The 25,261-nt window shown below is 43.1% G+C and overlaps 1 protein-coding gene across 1 annotated transcript in view; it reads left to right on the forward strand.

Annotated features, from left to right (window-relative positions):
• The first annotated feature begins 937 nt into the window (after window positions 1-937).
• Window positions 938-25,261, forward strand: part of LOC140729749 (TBC1 domain family member 12) — a 151,351-nt gene continuing 127,027 nt past the window's right edge. Inside the window, exons 1-4 of the mRNA XM_073049914.1 lie at window positions 938-1,088; window positions 9,729-9,816; window positions 19,753-19,860; window positions 21,994-22,186. Of these exons, the coding sequence (XP_072906015.1) occupies window positions 973-1,088; window positions 9,729-9,816; window positions 19,753-19,860; window positions 21,994-22,186 (505 nt within the window). The 5' untranslated portion in view covers window positions 938-972. The remainder of the gene's footprint in view (window positions 1,089-9,728; window positions 9,817-19,752; window positions 19,861-21,993; window positions 22,187-25,261) is intronic.

The raw sequence follows: 25,261 nt of genomic DNA on the forward strand, positions 1-25,261 counted from the left end.
GTACAATTATTTCATTCACCTTTTCACTTGTGTACTGGACATGACAATCTTAAATCTTGATGACGATGACTAATAAAAATAACATTTTATGTGCTGTGTTGTATGACATGGGCAATCATGGTGACCATGATTGTTTTTGGCAAAGAAGTGTTTTGCCATTGCCATCTTCTGGGCAGTGCCTTTACAAGACAGGTGAGCCCAGCCATTATCAATACTCTTCAGAGATTGGCTGCCTGGCATCAGTGGCCACATAACCAGGACTTGTGATGTGCACTAGCTGCTCATAGACCATCTACCACCTGCTCCCATGGCTTCACGTGACCCTGATTGGGGGCTAAGCAGGTGCTGCACCTTGCCCAAGGGTGACTGCAGTGTAGCGGAGGGAAGGAGCGCCTTACACCTCCTTTGGTAGAGGTGTGTCTTCATCCTGCCACCCTACTTTAACAGTAGATACTATAAATAATTATTTTAAAATTAAAATTTCAAGTTATTTTATGATTGCCATGTCACTGCAGTGGAAATATGATTTTACATTAGATAATCGTTAATATCTTCTGCTTTACACATTATTTAAATAATTTCTCCCGATTTTTGTAATCAGATTACGTGCGTAGCTTTTTTGTCCAGCTGGCGGCCTCGAGGGATATAAAATGATTGAAAACTGGTGGGGAAATCTGCAAGAACTTGTGTGGAAAACCCAGGGCGAGGAAGGGAAAAAGTTTTCAAACGTAGAGATTTGAAGGCTGAATCGACCTTTGTTTTGGAAAAACAACGTCGCCCAATCGTCACAGGCGAGAGAAGCCATTGGTCCGCTGGTTCCCGACCAATGGCCACTCCCGACGGGGCGCGTCCGGAGGCGGCGCCAGATTCGAACGTTCCTTTAATTTGACCGAAGCAGCGGTTCCGAGTAGATCTTCGCGTTACTCCTCAGGGGAGAGACTGTACCTGCACTGGCACCGGCGGCTACCGAATATGGACAGCTGCCCGTCTGGGAAGCGGTGTGTCCTTGGCTTCGATGAGTTCGGGTTTGCCGTGTTCCGGAGACATTGTCGCAGGTGGAGACGGCAGCACCGCAGCCATGATTACAGGTGAGTCCTGACACGGCCCGATGAACTAACCCAGACCGAAGGTCACACTGAAAAATCGCACCGTCGTTGAACTAGATGACGAGCGCATCAATAACCAGTCCAAAATCACTCAACTAACGGGACCGTCAATAAACCAGACCCAAACCAGGGAAAATCCACTCACTCAACAAAACTAGAGCTTGAATAAATCAGACCAACATACCTGTCAACTCTTGCTCTTCCTTTCCTTTCCTTTCCTTTCCTTTCCCTTCCCTCCCCTCCCCTCCCCTCCCCTCCCCTCCCCTCCACCTTTTTATGCTGTCCTCCAGTCCAGGTGAAGGGTCTCGAGATTGTCTGTTTCTTGGCTGACCTACTGAGTTCCTCTGGTGTTTTATGTGTTGCAACTAACCAGGTAGTCAATTGATCAGAGAAAATCCACTCAACAGACCTTTATTATCAATAAAACACATGGTTAGTAAATTAGAGGAAACCACACTCTCATTAAATCACACTAACTGACTCAATAAGGCATACTGTCATTGAACTACACCAAAACCCAATCAATAAACCACAAGACAGAAAGAAATATGCAACATATTCCAAATGAACCTACTTGAAAAGCCTGACCACAAACAATTCAGATTAAAATCAATTCAATAAACTATTCTGTCAATACAGCCGATTGAACCTGTACAATAAATACACTGTAGATAATCTTGGTTGATCATCTGTTGAGGTGAGAATGACTTGATTTTACTTCATTTCTGATAGGGTTTAAGGGTGAGTGATGAGACTATAATGTGATGCACAGATAGGGTAGCTTGGGAGTTCTGGCATTTATGTTGGCTCTCTGCATGTTCCTGATGAAAGAACTTTTAGGTTCATAAACACAAGAAAATCTTCAGATGCTGGAAATCCAGAGCAACACCCACCCAATGCTAGAGGAACTCAACAGGCCAGGCAGTATCTATGGAGAATAATAAATAGTTGACATTTCAGGCCGAGACCCTTTATCAGGGCTGGTGGTTCTTAATAAAATTATGGAGCACTACAACACAGAAATGGGCTCTTTAGCCCAATTCATGGCTGCAAACCTTGATTCCTACCTACGCTAATCCCATCAGCCCACATTCGGCCCGCATCCCTTTCCTGCTCGGCTTTTAACTGCTGCTGCTAAGTTAACAAATTTCACGACATACACCGATGATAGTAAACCTGATTCATTAAATCCCGAACAATATAAAGCTGCACCAGTACGTTGGGCCTAGCATAGATTCTATGAATGTTGATGCCCAGGACTTGAAGCTGCTCACCCTTTCCACACTGACCCTTCAGTGAGGACAGTTGTGTGTTCTACTGACACTGAGTGCAAGGCTGTTGTTGCAACACAACTCATACAGCTGATCAGTCATGCCTCCATATAGCCCCTTGTTTTCATCTGAGATTCTACCAACAATGTTGGAGTCATCAGCGAATTTATAGATGGTGTTTGAGCTGTGCTTAGCCACACAGTCATGAATGTAGAGAGTAGAGCAGTCGGCTAAGACACATCCCTGAGATGTACCTGAGCTGATTGTTAGTGAAATGTTATTACTGATTCATACTGACTTGTGTTCTCCCGATGAGGAAATTGAGCATTCAGTTACAGAGGTACAGAGGCGCATGTTTTAAAGTTTTTTTTTTCTCTACCTCCATTTTAAGTAGGCATAGGTCAAGACTTTCTACATAGTTGGGAATGTTACACCGTTTCAAGGAGGTTTTTTGAGAACACCCGTTGTCAGTCTCTTGCTGTGACAGACCATCGGGAAGAGTACAAATGACATAGAGTCATAGAAAAGTATAGCACAGAAACAGGCCATGCAGCCCATTTAGTCTGTGCCGAACCATTTAAACTGCTGGCTTCCATCAACCTGCACCAGGACCATAGTCCTCCATACCCCTACTGTCCATCTACGTGTCCAAACTTCTCTTAAAAGTTGAAATCAAGCTCACGTGCACCACTTGCGCTGGCAGGTAATTCCACACTCTCATGTCTCTCTGAGTGAAGAAGTTTCCCCTCATGTTCCCTTAAAACTTTTCACCTTTCGCCTTTAACCCATGATTTCTGGTTGTAGTCCCACCCAACCTCGGTGGAAAAAGCCTGCTTGCATTTACCCTATTGATACCCCTAATAATTTTGTATACATCTATCAAATCTCCTGTCTATATTTAATACAGCTCTTGCTTCCCAGCTTCAATGCTCAGCTTCAAGCCTGACTTTCAGTGCTGTCTGTTTGGTCTTCCTGTGCCTAGGTGACTTTTCTCCCAAATGCCAAAGATGTGACTTTTTAATTGACTACTACATTGTCCTGAGTGTGTGGGAGACTGGTAGAATCTGGGGGAATTGATAGCAACGTGGGGAAAATAAAAAAGGAGTGAAAATGAGTGCTGAAGGGTCAGCATGGACAGCGCACCTAAGGCCCCAGGTCTGTGGTCCATGACTCTAGCAGATACTTCTTGTGTCATGGATGTGATATATCTGAGATTCTTTGCCTTGTCCTCCTCTTCCCGGATGTGGGAGATGAATCTGTGACTAATGTTGGATTCATTCATTCATTATGTGCCATGTCATATGATGTGGGCGATCATGGTCTATCCATGACATTGATTGTTCTTAGCAAATTTTTCTATAGAAGTGGTTTGCCATTGCCTTCTTTAGGGCAGTATTTTTACAAGATGGGTGACCATTATCTCTACACCGGATTACAGTTACAGAGTCACAGCAAAGTACAGCCCAGAAACAGGCCATTTGGCCCATCTAGTCTGTGCTGAACTATTTAAACTGCCAACTCCCATTGACCTGCACTGGGACCATAGCCCTCCATACCCCTACCTTACCTGTACCTATCCAAACTTTGCTTAAAAGTTGAAATCAAGCTCACCTCTTGTGCTGACAGTTTGTTCCACACTCACAGGCCCTCTGAATGAAGAAGTTTCCCATAACGTCCTTTTAAACTTTTCACCTTTCACCCTTAAGCCATAACCTCTGGTTGTAGACCCACCCAAACTCAATGGAAAAAGCCTGCTTGCACTTGCCTTATCTATACCCCTCATAATTTTGTATACCTCTATCAAATCTGCTCTCAATCTTCTACATTCTAAGGATGAAGTCCTAACTTATTCGATCTTTTCTTATAACTCAGCTCCTTCAAACCCAACAACATCCTTGTAAATTTTATCTGTACATTTTTCCTGTAGGTAGGTGGTCAAAACTGCACATAATGCTCCAAATTAGGCCTCACCAATGTCTCGTACAACTTCAGCATAACATCCCACCTATGTACTCAATTAGAGTGTAGAATTGTTATGCTTTTTTGCAGTTTAATTTTCCTGTGCTAATAGTTTTTATATAATGACCTGTATGTGTGTAATTAAGTGAATTTTCTAGTACCGGTAGTTTTACTGATTCTGTATTTTCTAGAAGCTTCTCTGTTTTTGTGCAGCAGGGATCACATGACATAGGCTAATTGTTATACCTGAAATGCTCTTATCTTTAGTCTGAGAATGAGACAATCATGTTGCCTTTTTCTTTGTTTATTTTCTTTGTTTGGTTTGTTCTAATATCACTTAAGAAAATGGCCATAATCACAAAGTATTGTGTCTCATTTGTGATATCCAAAGAACCTGTGGAACAATATAACCAGATTTAACAGTAAGGAAGAGTCTCTCTAGATGACAATTATAGTGAACCTTAGGCCAGCTCGTGCACGGTGGACATTTGGTACCTTTTGTCTGTAGTGAGGAACCAAGAATCAGTTTTGTGGACTCCTTGAGAACATCAACTTTGATTATTTGTAGTAGGAGTTTCTCTGCCAGATGGAATACAATCTGCTTCTGTGGCTTTCTTTTTTTTTCATTTACCATTTGGCTTTTTGGACTTCTTGTCAGTAAAGGATGGTGGCAAGGCTACCCAGACAGTATTGGAGAGAGTCATGGTTAAGGGGTTTATTCTGTCTGTATAGTCTCCAACCTAATGGCGCGAACATCAATTTAACTAACCTGGTAATTTCTCCCCTTGCCCCTTCTCCCTTTTGTTTTCATTTCCCAGTTTCTTTCCCCTAGACCAGAAGACATAGGAGCATTGAGTCTGCTCCACCATTTTAACATGGCTGATTCCCAGATCCCACTCAACCCCATACACTTGCCTTCTTACCATATCCTTCAATGACCCTGACTGATAAGGAAACAATTAACTTCCTCCTTAAGTATATGCACGAACTTGGCCTCCACCACTGTCTGTGACAGAGCATTCCACAGACTTGGTACTTACTGGCTAAATAAGATCTCCTTGCCTCTGTTCTAAGAGGTCGCCCTTCAATTTTGAGGCTGTGCCTTTTAGTTCTTGATACCCCCAACATAGAAAATATCCTCTCCACATCAACCCTATCTAGTCCTTTCAACATTCGGTAGGTTTCAATAAGATCCTCCTGCATTCTTCTAAATTCCAGTGAGCATAGGCCCAAAGCTGCTGAACGTTCCTCATGTTAACCCCTTCGTTCCCAGAATAGTTCTCATGAACCTCCTCTGGACTCTCTTCAATGACAACACATCCCTTCTGAAATATGGGGCCCAAAACTATTGACAATACTCCAAGTGTGGCCTGACCAGCGTCTTATAAAGGCTCAACGTTACTCCTTGCTTTTATATTCTATTCCCCTTGAAATAAATGCCAGGATTGCATCTGCCTTCTTTACTACAGATTCAACCTGTAAATTAACCTTCTGGGAATGTTGCACAAGGACTCCTAAGTCCCTCTGCACTTCTTATGTTTGAACCTACTTCTTGTTTAGATAATAGTCCGCACTATTGTTCCTTTTACCAAAATGCATTATAAGATATAGGAGCAAAAGTAAGCCACATAACTGCTACTGAATGGATGATTTTTGTTTATCGCACCATTCTGTGTAAACTCTTAGATACTGTAGTGCATGAAAATGCCAGGAGATCAGCAGTTTCTGAGGTAGTCAAACCACCCCATCTGGCACCAACAATCACTCCATGGTCACATTTCTTCCCCATTCTGATGTTTGATCTAAAGAATAACTGAAACTCTTGATCAAGTCTGCAAGTTTTTCTGCATTGAGTTGCAGCCACATGATTGGCTGATTAGATATTTGCATTAACAAACAGATGTACATGTGAACCTAATAAAGTGGTCACTGAGTACATGACTCTACAACCACTAGCATAGTTGACATAAATGTCCTCAAGGTAGCCCAGTAAATCACTCCCTTCAAGGGAAGGTAGGGTCGGGCAAGAAATACTGGCCACGCCATTGATGTCCAGATCCTGATACATTAATAAAAAAAATATTTTTATCATTTGCCTAAGTTTTCAATTACTGCAGACAGAAAATCCCACTGGCACGATTTGAGCTCTTAGTACACTTATGTAGTTTACTGTCATGTCCCCATTTGACCCTGGGGAAATATAAAGCAATGTCTAGTTGAAGAACACAGTGTTCCTATCATCTAGAATGTTTATCCCTCTACTAACATGTCCTATGGTGTGTTGGCCTTCATTATTCAGGGGATTGAGTTCAAGAGCCATGAGGTAATGCTGCAGCTCTATAGAACTCTGATTAGATTATGCTTCCTAATATCTCTTTGGCATTCAGAAGCTTTCAAAGCTCACTTAAAATTAAATATAATATTACATGGTAAATCTCCCCATAAAAAAGCAATTAAGAAAAATTAATTCAAAAATTGTTAGTCACTCCACATTTGTGTATCTTCGTCATGACTATTCCTCACCATTCAAATGCAGAGAGGTGTTGAAACTTTTCAATAATATCAGGTTCCCTGGCCCCAGTCATCTTATTTTTACTATGGATGCCTCCCTGTATGCCTCCATCCCCCACCAAGAAGGCCTCAAAGCTCTCCATTTTCTTCTGGACACCAGACCCAACCAGTTCCCCTCCACCACCACTCTCCTCCACCTTGCGGAACTTGTCCTCACTCTAAATAGTTTTTGCTTTGAGTCCTCCCGCCTCCTTCAAACAATAGGGGTAGCCATGGGCACTTGCATGGGTCCCAGTACGCCTGTCTGTTTGTCGGCTATGTGGAACAGTCTGTGTTCTAAGCCAGGGGTCACCAACCTTTTTTGCACCGCGGACTGGTTTAATATTGACAATATTCTTGTGGACCGGCCAATAGGTGGGGTGGTGGGTGGTGTTAATCACAATTGGAATATAGGTGATAAGTCAACTATAAGTCACTTATAAGTGGCTAGTATACTCAATTTCATGTCTAAAAGGGTTTATCTAATGAACTTAATACGTATTAAACACACAGCGCATATTTTCCTTGCATGAATATAGTGATAAGTCAATTATAACTCACTTATAAGTCAATAGCATTTTAAGTAACGTTTGGATATTAAACACACAGCGCATGTTTTCCTCATATGAACATATAAAATTATTGCAACACACCAGTGAGAGGATAAGGTAAGGGCCAGAGGTCCCCGTGCTAGGGCTGCGGCGTCGCAGTCCAGAGAGAGCGACCGACCAAGTGAGGAGTGCGGCAGGGCGTGTGCCCGCCCTCCTTGTAGGTAGAAAGGATCTATCAGCCGAAAAAAGTTTGGCTCAAGGGGTTACTTTCAGTAGATTGCAGTGAGGTAGCTGCTCTGCTACTTACGAAACCCTGAGTCCGGTTTAGAGGCGGCGCCCATCTGTCCGCGCTCCAGGCCAGTAGCAACGGCACTTCTTGCCGGCCGTGTGAGGCGGCCGATTACCCAAGGCCAACCAGTGACTCCTGGTGCTAGGGTATCACTGCGTTTAGATGACTGATGACCTCGCGTGAGTTCAAGTTCAACAGTGGGCGTGACAGGGAATGAGGAAATGTACAGCTGACTCGTATTGTTTCATATCGCCAAGTCATGTTGTTTCCTCGCAGCCTGGTAGCTCATGCTTTGCAGCTTCTGGGCAGTGTACCGGTCCACGGCCTGGTGCTTGGGGACTACTGTTCTAAGCCTACACTGGTGACCATCCCACACTTTTCCTACGCTACATTGATATCTGCATTGACGTTGCTTCCTGCACGTGCAGAACTTGTCAACTTCATCCACTTTGCTTCCAACTTCCACTCTACCACCCCCTCCAGTTTCTGCTTTCCACAGGGATCACCCCCTATGCAACTCCCTTGTCCATTCATCCTTCCCGGAACCAGACTTTTTTTCTCCAGTCCTGTCGAAGAGTTTCGGCCCGAAAAGTTGACTGTATTTTTTTCCTAGATGCTGTCTGGCCGGCTGAGTTCTTCCATCATTTTGTGTGTGTTACTCAGATTTCCAACATCTGCAGATTTTCTCTTGTTTGAAACTGACCAAATGCCATTAGACCATAAGATAGAGGAGCAGAATTAGGCCATTTGGCCTGTCAAGTCTGCTCCACCATTTTATGATGGCTGATCCATTTTCCTTTTCAGCCCCAATTTCCTGCCTTCTCCCCAGGCAATCTTCTCTGTGGTAGTGTGCAGGGGCAGTGGCATCAATGCAGGTGATGCCAACCGGCTCAGTAGACTGATTAGAAAGGCCGGCTCTGTTTATAGGAGTCAAACTGGACACACTAGAAGCCATGGTAGAAAAAAGGACCCCATGGAAAATCCTGGCAATTGTAGACAGTGTTTCTAACTCTCTGCATGCCACCTTGGCTGAACAGGAGCACTTTCAATAACAGACTGACAAATGTGCTGCCTCAAAGAGCACTATATAAGGCCATTCTTACTCTCCGCCATAAGGCTTTATGATGAGTCAACCTATAGCTGGGAAGTGATGACCCCCTCCTGTTAGACTGTTTAAGGTAACTTATTTTTATTTATTTTTCTTACTTTTCTTCTAATATTATGTATCTGTGAACTTGTAATTCCACTGTGACACTGTCATTTCCTTTGGGATCAATAAAGTATCTATCTATCTATATACTTTTATCCCCCGACTAATCAAGAACCTATCCACCTCTGCCTTAAATATACCCAATGACTTGGTCAGCCTTTCAATGCTGGAATCAGATTAACTGCAGGATTTCGTTTATTACAATAGTGACTATTGGTTATCTGTTGTATCCAACAATGACAGTAGAGCTGTGCAGGAATGCTTTTAAAGTGGTAAAGCCATTGCACTCTCTCAACCTCAGAAGACTGAGGCCAGTGGCACAAGTAGCCATCATAAAACTGGGGTCTTCCTTGGATGACCATGATTTCTGTGCCTTGTAACTCCACAAGACTTTGTAGAACCACCTTATTGAACATTAGATTTCACTGTTGATCTTATCTGCCCAGTCTGCCAGAGCTGATTTCAAATGTTAGGACAGGCATGTCCCTATCTCACTGGGGTATGAGGCCCACCAGCTACCTTCATCTGGTTTAGCCCTCTTGTTGAACCGGTGTACCAGCTGACACTTGCAAACAGCTACTTGGAGCCACAGGTGAGAGCTGAGTGTCTGGTGGGGCCTAAAGATGAGTGTGCTGCCCCAGAATGGACACGACAAGCCCCTTCACCAGATGTACTACCCCTCCCTGGATAGCACTTAAAGATGGTTTGTAAATTGCTTTAGGGTATTCTGAGTGTTTGAAAGGCTCTATTGAAGTCAATGTTTTAATACTTGCCTATTGTATCCCAACTCAGTTTCCCAAGCGTCAGCACATCCAGGATGGAACTGTGGCAAGATATCCTCAACAACTGGAGTGAGGCTGGTGCGCAGTGGACAGATAAGGTAATGGAATATTGGGGCAACGCAGTGGTGTAGCGGACAGTGCAAAGCTTTACAGTGCCAGAGATTGTAGTTCAGTTCCCGCTTCTGTCTCTAGTCAAGTCAAGTCAAGTCACTTTTATTGTCATTTCGACCATAACTGCTGGTACAGTACATAGTAAAAATGAGACAATGTTTTTCAGGACCATGGTGTTACATGACATAGCACAAAAACTAGACTGAACTATGTTTAAAAAAAAAAATATAACTCAGAGAAAGCTACACTAGACTACAGACCTATACAGGACTGCATAGAATGCACAATGTTACAAACCCCGTAACTGGGTATCTTACTAGCAAAGATAGGAGTATCCGTTGATGACTGATGATATTATTTATAACAGTATTTATTAGTAAAAATACACAAAAATAATATCAATGCAAATATACAGATAATATACGTCATCAATACTAAACCTAAAAGTGCGGGTATAATAATAATCAATAAGAAATAAGCTCTATCGTTGTCTAGGGGATAATGAATTGTCCGATGGAAATATAAAGTTCAGTTCAGTTCATGCAGGCTGCGGTAGTTGTTGATCACTGTGTTGCAATTGTTAGAGAGAGAGGGAGAGAGAGAGAGTAACAGCTATTGACTTGCCGACTTTCCTTTTACGATCTTGATCCGTCGATACGTTACTGTTGTGGCCATTCACGTATGACCCCTCCATCCTTGAGCTCGACTGTTCCGTGGAGGACTCGTCACCCAGGCAAGGGTGGACATACACACAAGCCCTCACCGGTCTCGTAGCGTCTCACCTGGTGCGTCTGAGGGGTGTTTCCCCAGACCCTACTTTTATCCCCACTCACGGGGTCTCAGGTGTCAATCAGGTTGGGATGATGCAATCCCTCAACCAGACCACTCTGGTTGCCCCCTGAGGGGTTTCAATGATTAGAACAGTACTCAATACACAATTCCTTCTCCAAGAGACAATAGCAGTAATCTCTCTCTTTGTCACTAGGAGACATTCCACTTTTGTGTATCCCTGCGTTGTCAATAACAACTGCCTTTGCTGTTACCCTGTGTCTCTCTCATCTCCCTTGATAACAGCATCGGAATAGTAGCGATTTGCGAGTCTCCAAGGGGGGGGGGGCATTGGCGATTCTGTACCCTTCTGCCCATCAGAGTTGCTCCTCATTCGTAACACCCCCATCCTTCTAAGAATTTTCACCACAGGGGAAAATTAACTAATACAGAGTCTTACAGAATTTCAGAATACAATACAAAAGTGTTTTTCACTACAGAGTAATACAGTATACATTCAATTCAGCATCTAGATAGTTAGCGATTACATTGTCACTTCCTTTAATATCTTAATATCTTGTACCTAATAAAATTCCTGTAGCATCAGACTCCAATTTAATAACCACCTATTTTTATTCCTTTTCTTCAGCAAAACAAAACAAAAAGGGTTGTGATCTTAAGTATATAATACAAAATGTGACCCAATACATGTGTGATTATTCTGTAGTACATTACAAAAGTTTATGCAAATACTAATCTTTATTTTACTTTTAAACTTAACAGTCAATCTTCCATGGTGTTGTCTTTATTATTTACATGCTTTGTCGAAATCCCTTAAAACCAGATGTTATTTAAAGTGGCATTTTGTCAACCTTCGCCCCTTTTCCACTTAACTCTCACGTGGTTAGCTTGCTCACCAGTGTGGAATAGGCGTTTGCATACTCCTTTCATAGGAGTTATTTTATCAACAATGTTTTCCAAACTTAGCCCATCTTCTGAACTTCCACACAATTCTTTATTTTTAAGCAAGTCATTAATTTTATCTTCAGGACCCTTCATTCTATTAGTTTTCAGTTTAATATCTGCAAGCGATCCCTCTTTGTCCAAACAACATTTCAAATTCTGCCTCTTCACAGCACACCCTTGAATAACATTAGCGAGTGGGGTACCTTTACATTCCAAATCAACCTGTAATTGATTCGCAGGCACCTTGTTAACAATCCATTGTTCCTTCAGCCGGGTTACTGCTTCTGAAACCAATCCAGACTTTAAATTTTCTTTATTCAATTTAGGAACTACACTTTTCCCTTCTCCTTCAATAATAATATCCACATCACCACCTTTTATCTCCTCACTAACTTTTAACACACCTTCTAACACAAACAACTGGGAATTCTCACTTCCCACTAGTACCAAGGTTAACCCTTTCTTCACTGAACCAAGTCCATCTGACCCAAAAGGACTGCGTTCCTTTTCAACCAAATCAGATACCTCAGACTTTTCCTGAGTTTCATTACTAGGTTCAGTACCATGTGCATTCACATCTTGAACACACTCAGACGGGACATCTGCCTCTTCCAGGCTTTCAATACCCTTCCCCTTTTCAAATTCTAAGTTCCCCTGATCCTCCCAGTTACTCTCTGGGCAACTCCCTTCCGGAGTAAACTCAGCCCTGCGGGTTAAAACAACCTCATCTGCTAACCCAGCAGATTCCTTCAAGGTAATGGCATCCTTTTCATCTAGGACTGCCCTTATTTAATTATTGGGAACACATTTAAATTCTTCAACTTCTTCAAACAGTTCTGTCAAGCCAAACAGATCATCCATGTCCAACCCTGGACCTTCTAACAGCCTTATCTGTTTCTCATTTTTACTCCGTGCCTCTATAAATTTCCTCCTGGGTAAGGGTAGGTGGTCTACCTCCTCTCCTTTACTCTCTTTCACCTCCCTATTCTCTGTTTTACCACCCCCTAACCCTTCTTGGTACAGGGTCAGTAAAAACGTCTCAGCCAAATCGACACTGGACTGATTTAAATTGGTCTCTTTCTCAGCTGCCTTTCTCAACATGCTGCGAGTGATCGCGCATGCGGGATAGATCTTGGAACCTAGGGGCGGGACCTCAACACTTACAGGCTTGCTCGTCAGCTTCACTGCTGAGCACACGTCACCACCTGCTAAATCATTACCAAGAAGGACATCCACGCCTTCTCTCGGGAATTCTGATCGCACCCCTATTTCAACTGGTCCAGATACCAGATCACAATTTATAATGATCCTATGCAAAGGTACAGCTTCTGTCCCTTTTCCTATGCCTCTCAAAACTACCTCTCCCATCTCGGGACCAAAATCTAGTACCTTACCGAGAATCAATGACTGCTCAGCTCCAGTATCTCTCCAGATCCGCACTGGAACTGGTGTTTCTCCCTCTTTCACAGACACGGTCCCTTCTGAAATAAATTTCTCACACCCCTCTCGTATTTTATCTACCTGGGCCTTTCTCGTTGATTTGCTGATCGACACAATACACCCTGTCGGGACTGCTGCGTTCCCTTTTCCTGTCTCCTTCCTCGGAGCAAAGCAATTAGATGCAATATGACCAACCTTTCTACAATTAAAACAGGTCAAGCCAGGAACCCTCCTGCCAGCTTGCCTTTCTTCCTCCTTACTCTTACCACTAGCTCCCGGCTGAATTTCTGCCTCAGCCAGCAGGCTTTCTCTACCGTTCCTACGGTCTTTCTGGTAACTCTTATTCGAGGAAAACTTTGTCTTGTGGGTTAGGGCATATTCATCTGCGAACCTGGCAAATTCTGATATGGACTTATTCGGCTTCTCGTTCAAATACATCTGGATATCATCCGAAACACAACCTTTAAATTCCTCAATCAGAATTAACTCCCTGAAACGCCGAAAATCCTCTTCCACCCTTTCTGCCGCACACCAGCGATCCAAGAGCACACCCTTCTCATAGGCAAACTCTGCATACGTCTGATTCCACACTTTCTTTAAATCTCTGAACTTTTGTCTATATGCCTCAGGTACCAATTCGTAGGCCCGAAGAATGGCCTGTTTTACTTCCTCGTAATTCTCATACTCCCCCTCTTCCACAGATAATGCCACATATGCCCGTTGTGCCTTCCCTTTTAACACACTTTGTAATAACGCCACCCACTGATCTCTGGGCCACTTCTGATTCACTGCCACCTTTTCAAAATGCAAGAAATAACTATCAACATCCATCTCCTCGAACGGAGGTACTAACCTAAACTCCCTACTAACATTAAACCTCTCCTCTCGGTCTGCCCCCTGAGCTCTTCACTCTTGCCTTAACTTCTCCATGTCCAGCTCATGCTGCCTCTGTTTCTCCTTCTCCCTTTCCTCTGCTTCCAGCTGTTTTAACCTAATTTCATGCTCCCTCTGTTTTTCAGCTCTTTCCTTCTCCTTTTCAGCTGCTTCCAGCTGTTTTAACAATTTCATGCTCCCTCTTCTTCTCTTCCGCGTCTAGCCTCAATTTTTCCAACTCTAACTGAACCGTCCCACTAGCTGGTACCTTTTCAGGGGTAGGTTCCACTACCTCAGCCAAAAACACCTCCTTATTAACATAATATTGAGCTATGGCCCTCTGTATCTCCCACTTTTTCATTAACGACTTCATCTCTGTGAGTTTTAATCTTTTCGCAATATTTACCAAGTCCGACTTTGTGGCATCCTCTAAGCGCCTCCGGAGTCGGGTTTTTTGTAAATTCATCAAAGTCCATCTTTGCTGGTTTCCTGTCTGGTTACCCGCGCAACCAGATCCAAGTCTGGACTTAAAAGCCTGATTCACTGGCCCTCCAATTTGGTATCAAATCTCGAGACGAGGCCCCAAGTTGTTACGAACCCCGTAACTGGGTATCTTACCAGCAAAGATAGGAGTATCCGTTGAAGTCTGATGATACTATTTTTAACAGTATTTATTAGTAAAAATACACAAAAATAATATCAATGCAAATATACAGATAATATAAGTCATCAATACTAAACCTAAAAGTGCGGGTATAATAATAATCAATAAGAAATAAGCTATATCGTTGTCTAGGGGATAATGAATTGTCCGATGGAAATATAAAGTTCAGTTCAGTTCATGCGGGCTGCGGTAGTTGTTGATCACTGTGTTGCAATTGTTGGAGAGAGAGAGAGTAACAGCTATTGACTTGCCGACTTTCCTTTTACGATCTTGATCTGTCGATGCGTTACTGTTGTGGCCATTCACGTATGACCCCTCCGTCCTTGAGCTAGACCGTTCTGTGGAGGACTCGTCACCCAGGCAAGGGTGGACACACACACAAGCCCCCACCGGTCTTGTAGCGTCTCTTCTGGTACGTCTGAGGGGTGTTCCCCAGACCCTACTTTTATCCCCACTCACGGGGTCTCAGGTGTCAATCAGGTTGGGATGATGCAATCCCTCAACCAGACCACTCTGGTTGCCCCCTGAGGGGTTTCAATGAATAGAACAATACTCAATGCACAATTCCTTCTCCAAGAGACAATAGCAATAATCTCTCTCTTTGTCAACAGGAGACATTCCACTTTTGTGTATCCCTGCGTTGTCAATAACAACTGCCTTTGCTGTTATCCTGTGTCTCTCTCATCTCCCTTGATAACAGCATTGGAATAATAGCGATTTGCGATTCTCCAAAAGGGGGGGGCCTTCTGCCCATCAGAGTTGCTCCTCATTCGTAACAACAAAAACAGTGCAGGAATTACAATAAATGATAAACAGGACAATAGGGCAAGGTGTCAGTCCAGGCTTCGGGTATTGAGGAGTCTGATAGCTTGGGGGAAGTTTTTAAAACCCTGGCTAACAAGTTTTTAAAACCTGGTTCAAAGTGCAAAATTCAAAGTAGATTTATTATCAAAGAATATGTATGTCACAGTAGAACAAAGAAATACAGTAGTACCATTGAGAAACTACACACAACCATATGGAGAATAAGCTGTTGCTCATGTAGCAGGTTTCCCTTCCTCACATAGCTGATGAATCTGAAGAGACTTCAGAGACCGATACAGTTTGGTACCATCCACATTAGAGAAGTTGCCACTATGCATTGAACTCAGCATAGGACTGCCTCAGGGTCTTCAGCTCTGTATTTTTCCTCAGGGTTTACTCCAGAAGCCTTCCCATGAGTGGGTATAGCCATAAGGCAATGGAGGTTTGAGATCAGAGTTTTCTTTCTCCTAGATGAGCTGACACCTACAGCTGATGAGCCCTATCTACCCAAAGTGGTTTTAATGCATCTGTAACCCACCTTTGCCCCTTCTGTCAGTAGAAACAGTTCCTAAACTTAGTAGCTAAGCCACACATGAAGGCCTAGAGATGAACTTAGTTGTCAGAAGCTATTTGAGATCCATACCATTGGGAGTATTTAATAGGGATTAGGAGCCCATCTCCACTCTCCCCCCTCTCCTCCCCACTGACCCCTAACTATGCTATCTTAAGGAACTAATTAACAATAAATAAACAATACCAAGAAGATGAGTTGTAGAGTCCTTGAAAGTGAGTCTATAGGCTGTGTTCAGTGGTGAGTGAAGTTATGCTGCTTCAGGAGCCTGATGGTTGAAGGACAAAAGCCGTTCCTGAACTTGGAGGTGTGGGTCCTGAGTCTCCTGTACCTCCTGTCTGATGACAGCAGTGATGGTCTGGATGGTGGTAGGTGGGGGGGGGGGGTAGTCTGTAATGAACGCTGATATGTTGTGGCAGCACTCTTTGTTGATGTGCTCTGTAATGGAGAGGGATTGGACCACATTTGGAGTCCAACAACCTTGGAGTATTGTGTTCAGTTCTGATCCTGTCATTATAGGTAATATGTAGAAGCTTTAAAGAGGGAGCCATGCTGCCCCAGCAATCCTTGAAAACTCAATTAACCCTAACTTTTTCTACAGAAGTAGTTTGCTATTGACTACTTCTGGGCAGTGTCTTTTCAAGATGGCTGATCACAGCCATTATCAATACTCTTCAGCAATTGTCTGCCTGGTGTCAGTGTCACATAACTGGGACTTGTGATACGCACCAGCTATTCATACGACCACCCACCACCTGCTCCCATGGCTTCACATGACCCTGATTGGGGTCTATGGAAGTGTTACATCTCACCCAAGGGTGACCTCCAGGCTAGTGGAGGAAAGGAGTGCCTTACACCTCCTTTGGTAGAGAACTATCTCCACCCTGGTTAATGTCTACACCAGATTAGGGTGTAGAATTGTTATAGTATCTATCTATCTATCTATCTATAGTTTCGTAGTTTATTGTTTTTTATATGATCTGTATGTGTTTAATTGTGTAGTGAGTTTTCTAGTAATTGTAGTGCAGCTGATTTTGTATTTTCTAAAAGCTTCTCTGTTTTTCTGCAGCATGTATCACACTATTTGAATCTGGCTATTTCATAGGTTAATTGTTATATTAAGAATGTTGTTATCTCTAGTCTGAGAGTGAGACAATCAGACCTTGTTTTCCTTTGTTTATTTTCTTTGCTCAGTTTGTTCTAATATCACTTGAGAAAATAGCCATAATCACCAAGTATTATGCCACATTCTTGACGTCTGAAAAGTCTGTAGATCAATATCACCAGATCCAATAGTAGGGAAGAGTCTCCCTGCTCCTATGGCTTCATTTGTCCCTGACTGAGTGGCTAATCAGGTGCCACACCTTGCCCAAGGGTGACCTGCAGGCTAGTGGATGGAAGGAATGCCTTGCACCTCCTTTGGTGAAGACATATCTTCACTCCATGGAATATCTGTAGAAATTTGCAAGAGTCTTTGGTGACATACCTTGGCTGAAGATTGTTACCAGTATTTGTTAATGTCACATGTAGCAAGATATGGTGAAAAGCTTTTTTTGCTTTCTGTCCAGACAGATCATGTCATTCACAGTTACATCAAGATAGTAAAATGAAGCAGAATTTAGAATATAGAATATAGTGTTGCAGTTACAGAGAATGTGCAGAGCAGGTAGACAAAATAAAATGCAACGGCCATGATAGGGTAGATTGGGAGATCATGAGTTCATCTTTTAGTGTATGAGTTGTCTGTTCAAGAGTCTGTTAACAGCAAGATGGGAGGTTTCCTTAACTCTGGTGGTTTGTGCTTTCATCTTCTAGAGGGGAAAAGAGAGAATGATTGGGGTGATGGGGTTTGCTGATTATTTATTTATTGAGATATGGCGTGGGATAGGCCCTTCTGGCCCTTTGAGCCATGCCGTCCAGCAATCCCTAGATTTAATCCTAGCCTAATTTAATCTGAATCATGGCACAATTTGTAATGACTAATTGGCCTACCAACTGGTGTGTGTTTGGACTGTGGGAAGAAACTGGAGCACTTGGAGGAAACCCACATGGTCACAGGGAGGACATACAAACTCCTTACAAGAAGCGGTGGGAATTGAACCAGAGTCACTGGTATTGTAAAGTGGTGTGCTAACCACTACGTTACCGTGCTACCCTAATGTTAGCTACCTTCCTGAGGCAACATGAGGAGTAGACAGTTAATGGAGATGAGGCTGGTTTGCGTGATAAACTAGGTTGCCACCATAAATTTCTGCAGTTTCTTTCAATCATGGGCAGAGCAGTTGTCTAACCAAGTCCTGATGCATCCTTATACGTTACAGGATGATTTCTTCCATTCCCTTAATCTCATTAGACCTGCTGTTTATTAGAACTTTTGTGCTTTCTTCTGTGAAGAGGGACACTAAAATTGTTTTGAAATCTCCAGTGACCATTGTTACAAAAATATATAAATTAATACTGCAAAAGTGGAACAGAGAGGTACTGTTTCTGGACCTTTCAGAAACTCGATGGCAGAGGGAAAGAAACTATTCCCGAGTTGTTGAATGTATATCTTCAGACTCCTACACCTCCTTGAAGGTAGCAAAGAAAAAAAGGCATGTCTTGGATGTTGAGGGTCCTTAGTGATGGATGCAACCTTCTTGAGGCATCGTCTTTTGAAGAAGTCTATGATGGTGAGGAGGCTAATACCCATGATGGAGCCCATGCTGGTTTGTGCCAGGATCCCGCACAAAAAAGACCCCCACCATCCAGTCTTACTGTTGCCTCTAGGAAGGAGGTACATGAGCCTTAGGACCCACACCACCAGGTTCAGAAAAAAACTATTACCCTCTAACTAGTTCTGGAACCAGTGTGGACCAGCTAACTTCACTTAGCTCAACTCTGAACTGATTTCACAACCTATGGACTCACTTTCCAGGGCACTATAACACATGTACTTGGAATAATTTATTTATTACCATTATTTGTTTTTTCTGTTTGCACAGTTTATCTTCTTTTGAGCATTGGTTGTTTGTCAGTCTTTGGAAAAATACACACATATCGATTCTATTGCATTTTTTTTGCTCTACTGTAAATGCCTGCAAGAAAATGAATCTCACGGTTGTATATAGTAACATATATTCTTTGCTACAACAAGTGTATGGGACATTGGAAAAAAAAGTTGAATTTCCCCATGGGGATGAATAAAGTATCTATCTATCTAATAAATTTACTTTGAAAAGAGGGGAGGGAAGAGTAAGAGTTTTTGTATCAAATCTCCATGGACTTGCAAGCTTATCTGTGAGTGTTTAGAAGAGTGTTATAGCAAATCAGCACTCTATGGAGTATTGCTAGTATTGTGTTAATGTTCAGAGGATATATTTTTGAGATTTTGATGACTCTGGGCCTGTATTCATTAGAGTTCAGAGGAATGAGGGGTAACCTCATTGAAACCTATTGAATTGATAGAGTGGATGTGGGGAGGATGCTTCGTATGGTAGAGAGTCTAAGACCAGAGGATGTAGCCTCAGAATAGAGGGGTGACTTTTATAATGGAGATGGAGGAATTTCTTTAGCCAGAGAGTGCTGAATTAGTGGAATTCTTTGCCAAAGGCAGCTGTGGAGGCCAAGTCTTTATGTATATTTAAGGCAGAGGTTGATGTATTCTTGTTTGGTCAGGGAATGAAGTGGTATGGGGAGAAGGCAGGAGGTTGAGTCTGAGAGACAGACATACTTTATTGATCCCGAGGGAAATTGGATCAGCCATGTTGAAATGATGGAGCGGACTAGATGGGTCAAATGGCCTAATTCTGCTCCTGTATCTTACGGTCTTGTATTCCATTGCAAAATTTATTTCAGATACATAGCTTCATAGAATCTGGTGTTCCCACCAAGCTACGTGGTCAGCTGTGGAAATGCCTTTTGGGGAGCGATAGAGTTAAAGAGATCTGCACGCACACCTACCAGGTAAGGAAAACTTAATACCTGAAACTTCTTTACTTTGAGGGCGGACCAATAGCGTAGTGATTACCACAATGTTTTACAGTACCAGTGACCTGGGTTCATTTCCTGCTGCTGTCTGTAAGGAATTTGTACGTTCTGCCCTTGACTGTGTGGTTTCCTCCAGGTGCTCCAGTTTCCTCCCACAGTCCAAATGAAACTAGGCTAGGGTTACATTGGGGGTTGCTCGGCGGTACGACTCAAAGGGTCAGAGGGACCTATTCTGCACCACATCTCTATAAATAAATAAATAGATTGATAAAGTTAGATACATTTTAAAAACATTATAAAAATAAATACCAGCCATATTCTGTTAGTCTGAATATCAAGATAAAGATTACTCTGAGGAAATGGGTAGATCAGAATTAGTATTCATGATTTTAGAATGTCTCAATGAAACCAAAGAATACTTTGAAGGATAGTCATTGTAATGTTGCAAATACAACAGTAACTCTATACACCACAAAATCCCATCAAGAGTGAATGGAAAATTATAGTCGTAGAGCCATAAAGTTATACAGCACAGAAACAGGCCCTTCAGAGCAACTCATCCATGCCAACTATGGTACCACCAAGCTAGATCCATTTTCTTGTGTTTCCCTACAAAAAGTAGTGGACACTGCCCAGTTGATCGTGGGTAAAGCCCTCGCCCTCATTGAACACACAACAAGGAGTGCTGTAACTGGAAAGCAGCATCCATTATCAAGGAATCCCAACACTCTTCTTGCTGCTGCCATCATGAAGAAGGTACAGGAGCCTCAGGGCTGGCACCACCAGTTTCAGGAACAGTTATTACCCCTTAAGTATCGGGCTTTTGAACCAGAGGCGATCAGTTAAAGTCTGTCCTGAGCCTTATAGGCTCATCAGGCTGGTGTTTATGCCGGTTTCTGTGACGTGAAGCGACTGAGAGTACACGACTCCACCCCCCCCCCCCCCCCGGATGGGACACCAGTCTGTCGTGAGGTCAACCCCCAGCATTCTGCTGGTAACCATTTTCAGCTGGGTGGACTGGAGCAATGTGTGGTTAAGTGCCTTGCTCAAGGACACAACACGCTCCCTCGACTGGGGCTCGAACTCACAACCTTCAGATTGCTAGTCCAATGCCGTAACCACTTGGCCTCGTGCCACACCAGAGGAGATAACTCCTCTTAACTTCATTCACCCCAACACTGCAGAATCTCCAAAACAACATTCCCCTTAATTCTGTCTCTCTGTTTCTCTTAGTTATGTATCTCATAGTACTTTTTGTGTATTGCACTGTATTGCAGCTACAGAACAACAAATTTCATGACATATGTTAGTGATGACTTTTCTCCACTGACCTTAAGTGGATGTCCTGTGGTGTTGGCCGTTGCCCCTAGTAAAATGGAGCTGGCCATCTTTTATGCTTTTCTCTGTTGTAAACTCTAGTGGTTCCAGGGCTAATAAGATAGTTATTTTAATAGCTTATTAGTCATGGAAACATAGGAATTTACAACAGAGAATCTGATGAAGGGTCTTTGCCCAAAACATTGACTGATTATTTATCTTCATAGATGCTGCTTGACCTGGTGAGTTCCTCCAACATCTTGTGTGTGTTACTCAATATTTCCAACATAGTCAGAATCGCTTGATCCCAGTAATGAAAGGGTTAACCTATTAGGAGAATTTATCATCTTTGGACCAATGCTTGCTGGAATCTAGGAAAAGGGGAGGGGGATCTCATTAAAACCTATCGAATATTGAAAGACCTAGATGGTGGATGTGGAGAGGATGTTCCATTTAGTGCATGAGTCTAGGACGTGAAGACACAGCCTCAGAATACAAGGATGTCTCTTTAGAACAGAGATAAGGAAAAATTCCTTTAGCTAGAAAGTGATGAATCAGTCAAATTCATTGCCACAGATGGCTGTGGAGGCCAATTCATTGGGTATATTTAAGGTGGATGTTGATAGGTTCTTGATTAGTCAGGGTGTAAAGGTTGTGAGGAGAAGGTGAGAGAATGGGTTTGAGAGGGATAATAAATCAGCTGTGATGGAATGGCAGAGCAGACTTGAAGGGCTGAATGGCTTTATTTTGCTCCTAGGTCTTAAGGTTTTAACACAGCATTGTTTCTCCCAGGATTATGTGCAAGATCTCCGCAGCCGGCTGGCTGTTCTTGGTGTGAATGAATATGGCGTGCAGATGGCTGTGTCCACGCTAGCCAGTGCGCACAAGGTATGGGCAGAAATGGATGGTGGAACCAGGAATCTGTCACCTGACCAACACCCAGAAGTCAAGATTGAAATCCTGAGACAGATTGTGCTGGACGTAGGTAAGATGAATTGTGTGAAAAAGAGGATATTGTTGCCTGTGTTTTAACAGTCAACAGAGCTGTAGTTCATGAGTTTAGCAACTGAAGTGGAGCGGGGCCAACAAAACCCAGAGCTGATGGATGAACAACAATACTCAGGTTTGGGATAGCTGGAAATACATTAGGAAGCTATGGGGGATATGTAGAAATTCCCGGTGGCCACCCATTTCGATCTGATTTCCCACTCCCGTACTGACGTGTCTGTCCATGGTTTCCTCTACTGCCGTGTTGAGGCCAAACTGAGGTTGTAGGAGGAACATCTCATATTCTGATTGGGTAATTTACAACCTGATGTCATGAATATCAATTTCTCCAATTTATGATAATTTCTTTTCCCTCCCTTCTCTTTTCTTCCTTTCCCCATTCTGGTTCACCCCTCTCCCACCAACCCACGCTCCTCACCTAGTCCAATCTATCACCTGCCAGCCTGTACTCCTCCCCCACCCCCTACCTTATTATTCAGGCTTCTGCCCCCTTCCTTCCGAGTTCTAATGAAGAGCCTTAGCCCAAAATATTGACTGTTATTTCCTGTCTTGCTAAACACCAGAGTTCTGCAGATGCTGGAAATCTTGAGAAACACTCACAAGATACTGGAGGAACTCAGCAAGTCAGGCAGTTTTGGGCTGAGACCCTCCATCAGGAATGGATGAAGATTCTAGGCCCAAATCATCAACTGTTTATTCCCCTCCATAGATGCTGCTTTACCTGATGAGTTCCTTCAAGGGGGTGGGGGGGGGGGGGTTGTGTGTGTGTGTGTGTCTATTGGAAGCAGTCCTTAAGGGATTCACCTGGCTAATTTTTGGGATAAGTAATTATCCTGTCAAGCAGTGAAACTGTTCAGTTTTGTGTAATTTAGAAGAATGAAGGATTATCTTATTGAAACATGAGATTGGGCAGGATGGCAGTGTAGTGTTTAGTACAGTGCTTTACAGTACAGATAATCTGGGTTCAATTCCCGCCGCTGCCTGTAAGGAGTTTGTACTTTTTCTCTATGACCACATGGATTTCATAGAAACATAGAAAACCTACAGCACAATACAGGCCCTTCGGCCCACAGGTTGTGCCAAACATGTCCCTACCCTAGAAATTACTAGACTTACCTATAGCCCTCTATTTTTCTAAGCTCCATGTACCTATCCAAAAGTCTCTTAAAAGACCCTATCGTATTTGCCTCCACCACTGTTGCTGGCAGCCCATTCCACGCACTCACCACTCTCTGAGTAAAAAAACTTATCCCTGACATTTCCTCTTTACCTACTCCCCAGCACCTTAAACCTGTGTCCTCTTGTGGCAACCATTTCAGCCCTGGGAATAAGTCTCTGACTATCCACATGATCAATGCCTCTCATCATCTTACACACCTCTATCAGGTCACCTCTCATCCTCCTTTGCTCCGAGGAGAAAAGGCCGAATTCACTCAACCTATTCTCATAAGGCATGCTCCCCAATCCAGGCAACATCCTTGTAAATCTCCTCTGCACTCTGCCCTCCACACTATCCACAACACCTCCAACCTTTGTGTCATCAGCAAACTTACTAACCCATCCCTCCACTTCCTCATCCAGGTCATTTATAAAAATCACGAAGAGTAAAGGTCCCAGAACAGATCTCTGACGCACCCCACTGGTGACCGACATCCATGCAGAATATGACCAGTCTAGAACCACTCTTTGCCTTCTGTGGGCAAGCCAGTTCTGGATCCACAAAGCAATGTCCCCTTGGATCCCACACCTCCTTACTTTTTCAATTAGCCTTGCGTGGGGTACCTTATCAAATGCCTTGCTGAAATCCATATACACTACACCTACTGCTCTTCCTTCATCAAGTTTCTTGTGGGTGCTCCAGTTTCCTCCCACAGTCTAAAGACATACTGGTTGGTAGGTTAGTTGGCCATGATTAGCTTCAGATTAATTCAGGGGATTGCTTGGCAGCATGACTCAGAGACAGAAGGCTGTATCTCAATAAATAAATAAATCCTAAGGAAGTTCGAGAGGGTAGGTGTCAAGAAGATCCTGCTATTGGAGTCACAAATGAGAAAGGGCATAGCTTTGACATAATAGAACTTAGAACGTGGGCCTGCGATGCTGTGCTGACTTTTTAGCCTACTTCAAGATCAATCGAACCCTTCCCTCTACATAACTCTCCATTTTTCTTTTAACCATGTGACTACCAAAGAGTCTTAAATGCCCCTGTAACCCTCTCACCAAGCTCATATGCAAAGTTGGCTCAATAGCCGACTTGGCTAACAGCCATACTCAGTGGTGAGGAAGGCTTCTTTCCATAAGCAATGAACATCTAGGATTGGTATGATCTTGGGTTCAAACAAACAGGAAAGTTGGGATGTTCTGAGTAGTGGGGCTCTGTTTTGAGTGAATGCTGTGTAAATACTGCCCATACACAATTATCAGTCAGCTAGAAATAACAGATCATACACCGCATAAAACTATAAAGAAAGTACATTTACTAATTTTAGCTCTAACAAGCATTTATTAAGAGAAAGTAAAGAAAAAAAGGGGCCATTACAGTTAAACCAGTCTACATGTGCACATAACTTTGGATCTATCTCTATCTCTCTCTCTCTCTTTCCCCCCCACCCCCTTCTCTTTGGAGCCATTCTTACAATGGGGACTCTCCTTCCCACAGCATTCTGCTGCATTTCCCCTCTTGTCCTCTCTGCAGCTCCCACCAAAAAAAACCCTAAACCAGACATCAGTCTGTCACAAATCTCTCTCTGCCCTGCCCTCTCAAACTTTCTTGCGATTCCACCATCCTGACACAACATTTCTAAGTTGAATAGCAGGGTTTCTTACCTTTAGTCAAAACCAAAGTGTTCTACCAGCAGGACACAGATTTTGCAGAAGCTGCTAAAATGAAGTACCTACAGCATAGCAGTAGAAATCTTAACCAGGGTATTACATCCCTAATGTATTTGCCTCTCCCATACCCCTGGCAACATGATTCATGCACCCACCACTCTTAGTTAGGAAGGTTCAATCGTTAGGTATTAATATTGAAGTAGTAAAATGGATTCAACAG

Source organism: Hemitrygon akajei, chromosome 6, assembly GCF_048418815.1.
Source record: "Hemitrygon akajei chromosome 6, sHemAka1.3, whole genome shotgun sequence".
In the NCBI taxonomy this organism is placed as follows: Eukaryota; Metazoa; Chordata; class Chondrichthyes; order Myliobatiformes; family Dasyatidae; genus Hemitrygon; species Hemitrygon akajei.